Source organism: Pseudophryne corroboree, chromosome 9, assembly GCF_028390025.1.
Source record: "Pseudophryne corroboree isolate aPseCor3 chromosome 9, aPseCor3.hap2, whole genome shotgun sequence".
Classification (NCBI taxonomy): Eukaryota; Metazoa; Chordata; class Amphibia; order Anura; family Myobatrachidae; genus Pseudophryne; species Pseudophryne corroboree.
This window is the reverse complement of record NC_086452.1, coordinates 51,817,930-51,830,882: the sequence shown is the minus strand read 5'-3', so window position 1 is coordinate 51,830,882 and position 12,953 is coordinate 51,817,930. Positions and strand designations below refer to the sequence as shown.

Here is a 12,953-nt window from a genome sequence, read left to right as displayed (position 1 = left end):
ATTACAATGATGTGGTGTCCAATCTCTTCAAGATCTAACTGCTTCTTCCACACCTGTACGACCTCACTGATGGTACAAAGACAACTGCACAATCCAGAACTACATGTTTCAGTCGAGCCAAATAATCAGCAGTCCACTTAATACCAAAGTTATTAACTTTAATGTCTTCTGGGATATAATCTTTGTTTTCATTACATACTCTAACAAGAATGGCTCAGTTTTTCAGAAAAGACTCCAAAAATTCTGCCATAGTATTCCAGTGTATGTCAATTGGTAGAATCTCCTATCCACCATCCATTCTCTCCAACAGAGCTAAAAAACAAACAAACACGCAACTACCCCCTCCTAAACATCTATATCTTTCTAAGCAAAAGTTGTAGTTTAATGTTTTTGATTTGATTTAAATTGTGCAACCCTGATAGGAACATCACAACTTACCAAAAAAGCCATAAACCCAGTAGAGCAAGATACAGATACAAAAAAATAATGATATAGAACTTTAATTTTTTTTAAGCATCATCTCCACATCAGCAACGAAATAAGCCCCCAATGAGAACGGCTTAATTTTCCAGCTTTATTAAAAGTGGTCAGTAGAATCAGTCAACTTCCCACATATCAGAAAGTAAAGTGCCTCATCCAGCAACAGCACAATAAAAAGGTGCAGAAGTAGCAGTGGCCAGGGAAGTGGTGAGAGTCAAGTTGTGTAATACAAGACACCAAGAAATACTACATTTATAACACAAGAGGGCGCTGCATAAGCAACCCATAGTCCCTATTAAGTCATCTTATACTAAGATTAGAGTGATAAGGAACATCACACCAAGTGAGTAGCGCAGGATACAGTTATTCTGCCATCAGTGATTTTACTAGATACAGATTCAGCACATAACTTTTTTTTTACAAAGCATGTTTATGACCGTTCTCTTCATAAATAGATTTACCTTTGTTACAGTGGTCAGTAAGGAATAACTTCCAACAGCTAAAAAACCAAGCTCTGTACATGAGCAGTTAAAACAAAGGCGATTTGATGGCTACATTTATGCACAAAGAAAAGAAAAAAAAGAAAAAAAAAAACAGAACAGGCATTTATTCCAAGACAAGTAAATGTACAATTTGCAGTTTAAAAACACATGGGGGAGGGGGGTGACGTTCCTCAGCGGATGCTCTGATGAATTAGGCTCTTACTGCTCCGTGCCTTCTCCTTTTCCTTCTTTGTAACTGGATCAACCTCAAAGCACTTCCATAGCCGGAGCGTCTCGTCGGCTGCTGCAGAGGCCACCGTGGAGCCATCTGGGCTCATTGCCAGGTTGAGGACCCGAGCGCTGTGCCCTGGAAAGAGAGCAGAGGAGGTTTGACCACTTTGTACATGGAGACCAGCATAATGGATTTTAAGCACTGCAACCAACTACTCACCCTTTAATTCTGCAACTCTGGACATTGTAGGATACTTCCAGATCACCAGCTGGTTCTGGGCAAACCCATGCCCAGAGATCACTTCTTTGTAGCTCGTGGACCACAATATAGAACACACCTATAAAAATAGGCATTTTAGAAACTTTCCACAAATGGTACAATCCTGATGCCATTATAAAACCTGGAGAAGAATATTAAACCTACCTGGGAGTGGGTGTCTACTGCATTTAAGCAAGTTCCAGAGCACACATTCCAAATTCTGATGTGTCTGTCACTCGTTCCACCACCAGTTGCCAAGACGTTGGACTGCCATGGGCACCATGCCACAGCCTAAGAAACATTTGTATTTAGGCTAACACCAATGGAACTCAGACATTTATCAGGTTCAGGCTGAAAGCACAGACTGAGGTCATAAATATAAGTCAACTAGACAGATGTAGGAAGTAGTGTCCACAACAGAGCTTAAACTTTTATACACAGATTTAATAAAGCCAACAGCAGACCAACTTTAATGTTTTTTTGAAAAGCCCCAATCTGAGCAGTTTCATGTGGAGGTCATAGTCCCCTATCACTACTCTAACAATTCTATAAAAGTCTAATATGAACTACAGAGTATACTAGCAACTCAAATAAGCAAAACAGAAAGCACTCCATTCTGCCATGAACATCTATTGTGGACCTGCCATTGGGCATAATGCTAGCTAGGACCACTGTAAGGCAACAAGACTAGAATTGCATAGAAGAGTAATTTGTTTGAAGCACATGTGTATAGAGTACCCGAGTACAGGGGTGTATCTGCCCATTGGCCAGGATGGCACTCGCCAGGGGTACCAGGTAAGGAGGGGGCGCCGCCTGGCAGTGCGATCCACAACCAGGGGGTAGAATCCAGTAGTACTTTGACTTGGTGACTGTCTGTTAGTGCCAGAGCCAGTGTCAGGTTGAGGCGCACCTCACTTGTAAATCGGACTCAACATAAACTACAGCTCCCAGCATCCCATGCATCCGGGAGCTGTAGTTTATTTTGAATCTGATTGTTCACTAGTGCAGTGAAGCACCGGCAGTAACAGTCACAAGGTGTAATCCGGATTAAGTGAGGGGAGGGGTGGCACAGGACTGCCTTGACCTTTGGGATGTGGGTGGAGTGGAACCAGGGGGTGGAGCTACACAGCACTCAGTCAGTGCCAGGCAACCCAGCAGCATGGAGGAGAGGACTGGGAGCTACTAAAGTCCATGCACTGAGTGTACCCAGTCTGAAGTGAGGGGGGGGGGGGGGGGTAAACACTATATAGTCAGTGTGTGTGTGTGTGTGTGTGTGTGTGTGTGTGTGTGTGTGTGTGTGTGTGTGTGTGTTTAAGTATCTACTGTATTTATGTGCGTATTCGTGTTTACAGCCAATGTGATACAATCGACGGAGCGCTGAGAACAGAGATATTGCAGTCACATCCCTGAATGTGGTTTGGCCGCATTCCACTTATACAAATAGAAATATTTACTAGCACCGGTCCACATTTCTATTCTCCATTTGCATTCCCCATATGTCTTCCATAGACAGTGTTTCCTATAGGGGTACTACTGTGTGGCATAATGTGAATAAGACACTACTGTGCGGTGTAATATGATACTGTGTGGCATAACGTGAATAAGAGACACTACTGTGCGGTGTAATGTGATACTGTGTGGCATAACGTGAATAAGACTAATGTGCAGTGTAATGCGATACTGTGTGGCATAACGTGAATAAGACACTACTGTGCGGTGTAATGTGATACTGTGGCATAATTTGAATTGGAAGTACTATCGTATGGCCACGCCCATTCCCAACAAGGCCACACCCTTTGATACACCCTCTAACTATGGGGGAGAAGGGGGGGGGGGGGGAAGTCACCAGCCCTTACTTTGCCAGGGGCACTCGGACCCCTCCATACACCCCTGCTGAGTACACTACCTACTAAGTCAGTCACTCACCTTGACAGCACCTTGATGTTGTGTGAAGGTTTGTACAGGTGTAAACTCTCCAGAATCACCCTGGTTACAGGGCCAGATGTTTACGAGGTTATCGTTTGCCCCACTGGCAAGATAGCGCCCATCCGGAGACCACTTCAGCCCGCAGACCTCTTGTGTATGGCCAGTCAGGGTAGCCACATGATGCTGAGCCACCCTGACATCGTGATGATGAATGTGACCTGTCCGGGAACCGCTGAAACAAGATCCAAACTGTTAATAAGCAGCATAGAATGGCTGGTACAGTACCAATGCCCAAGTCCCAGAAGGGAACCCCGACTGTTTATTCTAGAGACAGGGAACATAATAGAAGCTTATAGTTTGAAGACCGTCATTATGTAATGACTCCATGTGAAGACCATGGTCAGTCATACCATTAGTTCGTAGTCTGTGCAACTACTAAAAGACCACAGGTGGGTACCAGAAATTTGTAAGACCAAGTAGGTTCTCATACGTCCTAGATCACAGGTTCTCAAACTCTGTCCTCAGGACCCTACACTGCATGTTTTGCAGGTCTCCTCACAGAATCACAAGTGAAATAATTAGCTCCACCTGTGGACCTTTTACAATGTGTCAGGGAGTAATAGATACACCTGTGCGCCTGCTGGGTTACCTACAAAACATGCACTGTGTGGGGTCCTGAAGACAGAGTTTGAGAACCTTTGTTCTAGAGGATGCTGGGGTCACCTCAAGAACCATGGGGGTATAGACTGGATCCGCAGGAGACATGGGCACTTTAAGACTTTCAAATGGTGTGACCTGGCTCCTCCCTCTATGCCCCTCCTCCAGACTCCAGTTTTAGATATGTGCCCAGTGAGACTGGATGCACTCTGAGGAGCTCTACAGAGTCTCTTAAGAGACTTGTTAGGTTTTTTTTATTTTCAGGGAGAACTGCTGGCAACAGGCTCCCTGTATAGTGGGACTTTGGAGAGAGAAGTCAGACCTACTTCTGTGAGTTTCAGGGCTCTGCTTCTTTGGCTACAGGACACCATTAGCTCCTGAGGGTCTGAACACTAGGTACGCCTAGATGCTCGTTACCAGATCCCGCCGTTACCACCCTTGCACAGCCAGAAGAGACTGAAAGATATCCACAACGGCTTCAGGTTCCCAAGAACAGAATTCTACCCCTACTTCTGCCATGTCTACAGCATGACGCTGGGGCTCCCTTGCGGGAGGTCGCTTGGGTGGAGGCACGTTATTTTACAACTGTTCAGCCAAGGTTGGAGTCAATCTGGCCTGGATTCTTGGGTTTTACAAATAGCGTCCCAGGGGTTCAAACTGAAGTGCAAGTGTTCCCCCATGCAGATTTTTTTTAAATAGATTTTGCCAGCTTTTCTTCCAGAAAGAAAAGTAGCAATAACTAATTCAGAAATTATGTCAGGACCAGGGCATAGTCATGGTGCCTGTGTCGCAACAAAGGGAGGGGTTTTATTCAAGCATCTTGTAGTTAAAAACAAAAACAAAAAAAAAAACAAACACCCCAATCCACCCACGACGCCTCGGTTGGACCGATCCTAAACCCCAGAAAAAGAAAAAATATTTTTTGGGGAATCTCTACTTAAGCCGGTTCAGTTTCAAGTTGGAATCCCTGGGAGCAGTGATTTCCAGTCGAGGAGGGAGATTGCAGGGTATCAGACGTAAAGGATACTTACCTGCAGGTTCCCATTTATCCTCCTCAGGCTTATCAGATTCGTGGGTCAGGATTGCCATTACAGATTCCAGAAGTTACCTTTTTGGTCTCTCCACAGCGCCGAGGGTTTTCACCAAGGTGACAGTGGAGATGAGGATCCTCCTGATTCAAGAAGGAGTCAATATAATTCCTTATCCAGACGGTCACCTGATACAGCAGACATCCAGGGAGCAGTTGGTACAAAACATCGCGCTCTACCTGTTCATGCTCCATTAACACGGGTGCATACAGGAAATATTTTTTTCTTTCGGGATGGTTCTGGACAGGGAGGTTCAGAGTTTCTTCCGAGGGAAAAAAGGCTGGAAATACAGAAAATGGTAAAACTAGTTTTGCAACCATCAAGTGTGTTGATCCATTAGGGCAAATTTGGTGGCAGCCTACGAGGCCATACAGTTAGCATGTTCCATGCCAGGGTGTTCCAGGGGGACCTGTTGGGATTCCCACCTATTAAGGTTTGTGGGGAAAGAGAAACAGAGGAATCTGTAATATTGACGCACTAAATAGAAGTATTATTAAAATATAACCTTTATTAGATATACATTAAATTATATTCTGAATCATTGGTCCAGACTACAGTGAAACATAGAGTTAAAAAATAGACAATACTGACATGTATGTGAATAAAGAAATGAAAAATGTGAATAAAGATTTTGTTAAAAAAATGTGTCCACGTATGTTTTGATATAAGGTCTTATTTGGTAACCGTATGGGCATATGGGTGCCAAATTCTATGATCTTTATTATCCCAATGGTCTATCCCCACTGGATCCGTATCCCTAGATCATAAATCACTGAACTATTATTTAAGTATATTTTTGTTAGAATCCTGAAATTGAGGTGATGTTTCTTCACTTAGAGCTGATGGGAATATAGCAGTTCCCGTATTCAGATTTTACAGCTCACAATTGTCTCTGTATTTGGCTAATATTCAGTTATGCTAGAAATATTAGCACTATATTACTTTCCTTAGAGGTATGCCAACCCCAATTATATTGGAAAGCCAACTAATTATCAGTACAGGACATCACTTATACAGCCCACACTGTTAAAGGGAGTGACCCTTATTTTTTACAGTGTGAATGGGCTGTAGGGATATAATGATCCAACTTCTTATATATATACATATATGTGTAGTGATATTGATCTTGATTCAGTGGTTGATAATATGGATAGAATCACTCATTAATGGCAACATATGCCCTCCCACTTATATGACTGAGGAGGATTTATTTTAATTTAAAATGTCAGATAATTCGAATCTATACATATTAGATATAATAATATGTGGAAAAAATGGATCTAACTTATCCAGAAGGATTTATTAATATGGATGAAGACAAGCCACAGCACAAGGTCTTCAGTTTCAAACTTTGTTATGGCACATAAATTAAACTGTGCTGTCTCACTGACAGTGAGCGTAATTTTTCAGCTGCCAGCTGACTTATTGATACTACCAGTGAGATTGTTACAATGTATTGAGGTAACTATGGCTCTGGAGTCTGTTGCAATTCTCTTGTTCTCATTTGTTTTCAATCATGTTTGTTACAAATTATAACATTTCACTTGGAACAAGAGACTGCTCACATCACACTGAAGAGATGGTGCAGATATTATAATTGCTTAAGTAACTGGTGCTGTTCCAGTGTGTTGTATCATATATAGCACTTGACAGCTATCTATTGCATATTATATAGGTTCCATCCAAAACTATTATGGCATACACATTTATTTATTGAATTTTAATTTTTTAAAAATGTAGCTTAAATCCTATAAGACTCTGTTAGATCAGTGTGATGTGACAGGCTCACATTAGTATCTATTCCTCCTGTGTCAGTGGTCCGCTATCCTCTGGCATTATTGGCATGCACTATTAACTATCTGCCTTCTCATGCCGTCACTAATGGTGAAGCCTGATCTCATTCATAAGTGGGAGCGGTTTTAATAATTTAAACAATTAGATATTGAACATTCCTAAATGTATACACACGTGGACACACTGTGTCCACGTGTGTATACATTTAGGAATGTTCAATATCTAATTGTTTAAATTATTAAAACCGCTCCCACTTATGAATGAGATCAGGCTTCACCATTAGTGACGGCATGAGAAGGCAGATAGTTAATAGTGCATGCCAATAATGCCAGAGGATAGCGGACCACTGACACAGGAGGAATAGATACTAATGTGAGCCTGTCACATCACACTGATCTAACAGTCTTATAGGATTTAAGCTACATTTTTAAAAAATTAAAATTCAATAAATAAATGTGTATGCCATAATAGTTTTGGATGGAACCTATATAATATGCAATAGATAGCTGTCAAGTGCTATATATGATACAACACACTGGAACAGCACCAGTTACTTAAGCAATTATAATATCTGCACCATCTCTTCAGTGTGATGTGAGCAGTCTCTTGTTCCAAGTGAAATGTTATAATTTGTAACAAACATGATTGAAAACAAATGAGAACAAGAGAATTGCAACAGACTCCAGAGCCATAGTTACCTCAATACATTGTAACAATCTCACTGGTAGTATCAATAAGTCAGCTGGCAGCTGAAAAATTACGCTCACCGTCAGTGAGACAGCACAGTTTAATTTATGTGCCATAACAAAGTTTGAAACTGAAGACCTTGTGCTGTGGCTTGTCTTCATCCATATTAATAAATCCTTCTGGATAAGTTAGATCCATTTTTTCCACATATTATTATTATATCTAATATGTATAGATTCGAATTATCGGACATTTTAAATTAAAATAAATCCTCCTCAGTCATATAAGTGGGAGGGCATATGTTGCCATTAATGAGTGATTCTATCCATATTATCAACCACTGAATCAAGATCAATATCACTACACATATATGTATATATATATATATATATATATGAGAAGTTGGATCATTATATCCCTACAGCCCATTCACACTGTAAAAAATAAGGGTCACTCCCTTTAACAGTGTGGGCTGTATAAGTGATGTCCTGTACTGATAATTAGTTGGCTTTCCAATATAATTGGGGTTGGCATACCTCTAAGGAAAGTAATATAGTGCTAATATTTCTAGCATAACTGAATATTAGCCAAATACAGAGACAATTGTGAGCTGTAAAATCTGAATACGGGAACTGCTATATTCCCATCAGCTCTAAGTGAAGAAACATCACCTCAATTTCAGGATTCTAACAAAAATATACTTAAATAATAGTTCAGTGATTTATGATCTAGGGATACGGATCCAGTGGGGATAGACCATTGGGATAATAAAGATCATAGAATTTGGCACCCATATGCCCATACGGTTACCAAATAAGACCTTATATCAAAACATACGTGGACACATTTTTTAACAAAATCTTTATTCACATTTTTCATTTCTTTATTCACATACATGTCAGTATTGTCTATTTTTTAACTCTATGTTTCACTGTAGTCTGGACCAATGATTCAGAATATAATTTAATGTATATCTAATAAAGGTTATATTTTAATAATACTTCTATTTAGTGCGTCAATATTACAGATTCCTCTGTTTCTCTTTCCCCACAAACCTTAATGAATGCATACTGTAGTTGACAGCACCCCCTGCAAATATAGGATATTATTTGTGATAAGAGGGGCTCCTTTTTAATGGATGTGAGGCGATGAACCTCACACATCCATAAAATTTGAAAATTGTATTGAGTGTGCAGACACTAAACCCATTTGGGATTCCCACCTACACATGCACCAATTGATAGCCCTGTCGTCAAATGCCAGGGTTTCACTCCTGTGATGGCTACACAGCTCGCACCTACTAGAGGGACGCAGGCTCAGGATTCAGGACTGTGTCCTGGTAACCACGGATGTAAGTCTCCGAGGCTGGGAAGCTGTCTCTCTAGGGAATAGCTTCCAAGAAAAAGTCTAAAGTCAGGAAGTCTGCTTTCTCATGAATAAGATGGAATTGAGAGCCATCTACAACGGCCTTCAACAAGCGGTACATCTTCTTTAAGATCCTGTGTGATTCCAGTTGGACGGAACGAAAAGCAGGGCGGAAGTGGCAGAGGTGACGAAGATCTTCCTCTGGGCACAAAATAAGAATTTACTCACCGGTAATTCTATTTCTTGTAGTCTGTAGTGGATGCTGAGGACTCCTTAAGGACCATGGGGAATAGACTGGCTCCGCAGGAGACTGGGCACTCTAAAAGAAAGATTCAGTAGTATCTGGTGTGCACTGGCTCCTCCCTCTATGCCCCTCCTCCAGACTTCAGTTAGGGAAACTGCCCGGAAGAGCCGACATTACAAGGAAAGGATTTTGGAATCCAGGGTAAGACTCATACCAGCCACACCGTACAACTTGTGATAACTTTTTACCCAGTTAACAGTATGAACAACTGAGCACTCAACAGATGGCTCATAACAATAACCCTTTTAGTAAGCAATAACTATATACACGTATCGCAGAAAGTCCGCATTTGGGACGGGCGCCCAGCATCCACTACGGACTACGAGAAATAGAATTACCGGTGAGTAAATTCTTATTTTCTCCGACGTCCTAGTGGATGCTGGGGACTCCGTAAGGACCATGGGGATTATACCAAAGCTCCCAAACGGGCGGGAGAGTGCGGATGACTCTGCAGCACCGAATGAGCAAACTCAAGGTCCTCCTTAGCCAGGGTATCAATCTTGTAGAACTTTGCAAATATGTTTGAACCTGACCAAGTAGCAGCTCGGCAAAGCTGTAAAGCAGAGACCTCTCGGGCAGCCGCCCAAGAGCCCACCTTCCTCATGGAATGGTCTTTCACCGATTTTGGATGCGGCAATCCAGCCGCAGAATGAGCCTGCCAAATCTTGTTACAGATCCAGCGAGCAATAGTTTGCTTTGAAGCAGGAGCACCCAGCTTGTTGGATGCATACAGGATCAACAGCAAGTCAGTCTTCCCGACTCCAGCTGTTCTGGTGACGAATCTTCAAAGCCCGGACTACGTCCAGCAACTTGGAATCCTCCAAGTCACGAGTAGCCGCAGGCACCACAATAGGTTGGTTTAAATGAAGAGATGACACCACCTTTTGCAGAAATTGTGGACGAGTCCGTAATTCTGCCCTGTCCATATGGAAAACCAGATAGGGGCTTTTACATGACAAAGCCACCAATCCTGACACACGCCTAGCCGAAGCTAAGGCCAACAGCATGACCACTTTCCACGTGAGATACTTTAGCTCCAGTGTCTTAAGTGGCTCGAACAAGTGGGATTTCAGGAAGCTCAACACCACGTTAAGATCCCAAGGTGCCACTGGTGGCACAAAAGGGGGCTGAATATGCAGCACTCCCTTAAACGTCTGAACCCCAGGCAGTGAAGCCAGTTCTTTTTGAAAGAAAATGGATAGGGCCGAAATCTGGACCTTTATGGACCCTAATTTTAAGCCCAAAGTCACCCCCCCTGACTATAGGAAGTGCAGGAATCGACCCAGTGGCAATTCCTCTGTAGGGGCCTTCCTGGCCTCACACCAAGCAACATATCGCCATATACAGTGATAATGTTTTGCAGTCACGTCCTTCCTAACCTTCATCAGCGTAGGAATAACTTCATCCGGAATGTCCTTTTCTGCTAGGATCCGGCGTTCAACCGCCATGCCGTCAAACGCAGCCGCGGTAAGTCTTGGAACAGACAGGGCCCTTGTTGCAACAGGTCCTGTCTTAGAGGCAGAGGCCAGGGGTCCCTGTGAGCATCTCTAGTAGTTCTGGGTACCAAGTCCTTCTTGGCCAATCCGGAACAATGAGTATTGTTCGCACTCCTCTTTCTTATTATTCTCAGCACCTTGGGTATGAGAGGAAGAGGAGGAAACACAGACCGACTGGAACACCCACGGGGTTGCTAGTGCGTCCACAGCTATCGCCTGAGGGTCCCTTGACCTGCCGCAATATCTTTTTAGCTTTTTGTTGAGGTGGGACGCCATCATGTCCACCTGTGGCAGTTCCCATCGATCTGCGTGAAGACTTCCTGATGAAGTCCCCACTCTCCCGGGTGGAGGTAGTGTCTGCTGAGGAAATCTGCTTCCCAGTTGTCCACTCCCGGAATGAACACTGCTGACAGTGCTTGCACGTGATTCTCCACCCAACGAAGAATCCTTGTGGCTTCCGCCATTGCCACCCTGCTTCTTGTGCCGCCCTGGCGGTTCACATGGGCGACCGCCGTGATGTTGTCTGACTGAATCAGCACTGGTTGGTCTCGAAGCAGAGGCTCCGCTCGACTCAGGGTGTTGTATATGGCCCTTAGTTCCAGCAGATTTATGTGCAGACAAGTCTCCTGACTTGACCACAACCCTTGGAAGTTTCTTCCCTGAACGACTGCCCCCCATCCGCGGAGGCTTGCATCCGTGGTCACCAGGACCCAGTCCTGTATGCCGAACCTGTGGCCCTCGAGGAGGTGGGCACTTTGCAGCCACCACAGAATAGACACCCTGGCCCTGGGGGACAGGGTGATCAGACTATGCATCTGAAGATGCGACCCGGACCACTTGTCCAACAGATTCCACTGAAAGATCCTCGCATGAAATCTGCTGAATGGAATGGCTTCGTATGACGCCACCATCTTTCCTAGGACTCGCGTGCAGTGATGCACCGATACCTGTTTTGGTTTTAGGAGGTCTCTGACCAGAGTCACGAGCTCCTGTGCATTCACCGGGAGAAACAACTTCATCTGGACTGTGTCCAGAATCATGCCCAGGAAGGGCAGACGCGTCGTAGGAATCAGCTGTGACTTTGGGATGTTCCGAATTCAACCGTGTCGACACAACACCTCCTGAGTGTGCTACGCTGATCAGCAACTGCTCCCTGGACCTCGCCTTTATGAGGAGATCGTCCAAGTATGGGATAATTTTGACCCCTTGCTTCCGAAGGAGCACCATCTTGGTAAAAATTCTCGGTGCCGTGGACAGGCCAAATGGCAACGTCTGGAATTGGTAATGACAGTCCTGTACCACAAACCTGAGGTACTCCTGATGAGGCGGATAAATGGGGACATGCAAGTAAGAATCCTTGATGTCCAAAGATACCATAAAATCCCCCTCTTCCAGGCTTGCAATGACCACTCTGAGCGATTCCATTTTGAATTTGAACTTCTTCAGATAGATGTTCAGGGATTTTAAATTCAGAATGGGTCTGACCGAACTGTCCGGTTTCAGTACCACAAACATAGTGGAATAGTAGCCCCTTCCCCTTTGAAGAGGGAGGAGGGGGGGGGGGGGGGAGAGGAACCTCTACCACCACCTGCTGGAGAAAAAAAAAGTTTGAATTGCCGCCAGTACTACCTCCCTTTCCACGGGGGAAGCTGGCAAGGCCGATTTTAAGTAACGGTGAGGGGGGGATGGGGTTCACTTCGAATTCCAGCTTGTATCCCTGCGATACAATTTGAATAGCCCAAGGATCTACCGATGAGCAAACCCACTGGTTGCTGAAATTTCGGAGACGCGCCCCCACCGCTCCTGGCTCCGCCTGTGGAGCCCCAGCGTCATGCGGTGGATTTAGTGGAAGCCGGGGAGGACTTTTGCTCCTGGGAACTGGCTGCGTGGTGCAGCTTTTTTCCTCTACCCCTGCCTCTGGCAAGAAAGGATGCACCTCTGACTTTCTTGCTCTTTTGCGAGCGAAAGGACTGCATTTGGTAATACGGTGCTCTTAGGCTGTGGAGGTACATAAGGCAAGAAATTTGACTTCCCAGCCGTAGCTGTGGAAACTAGGTCCAAGAGACCGTACCCAAACAATTCCTCACCCTTAAAAGGTAAAACCTCCATGTGCTTCTTTGAGTCGGCATCCCCTGTCCATTGCAGAGTCCATAAGACCCTTCTGGCAGAGAGGGACATTGCATT

The 12,953-nt window shown here is 44.1% G+C and overlaps 1 protein-coding gene across 1 annotated transcript in view; it reads right to left on the bottom strand.

The window, feature by feature from the left end:
• Window positions 1-484: 484 nt before the first annotated feature.
• The window catches only part of CDC20 (cell division cycle 20), a 50,381-nt gene continuing 37,912 nt past the window's right edge, over window positions 485-12,953 (bottom strand). The window contains exons 8-11 of the mRNA XM_063939323.1: window positions 3,379-3,610; window positions 1,618-1,743; window positions 1,414-1,531; window positions 485-1,329 (exon numbers count right to left, since the gene is read on the bottom strand). Coding sequence (XP_063795393.1) covers window positions 1,154-1,329; window positions 1,414-1,531; window positions 1,618-1,743; window positions 3,379-3,610 — 652 coding nt within the window. The 3' untranslated portion in view covers window positions 485-1,153. The remainder of the gene's footprint in view (window positions 1,330-1,413; window positions 1,532-1,617; window positions 1,744-3,378; window positions 3,611-12,953) is intronic.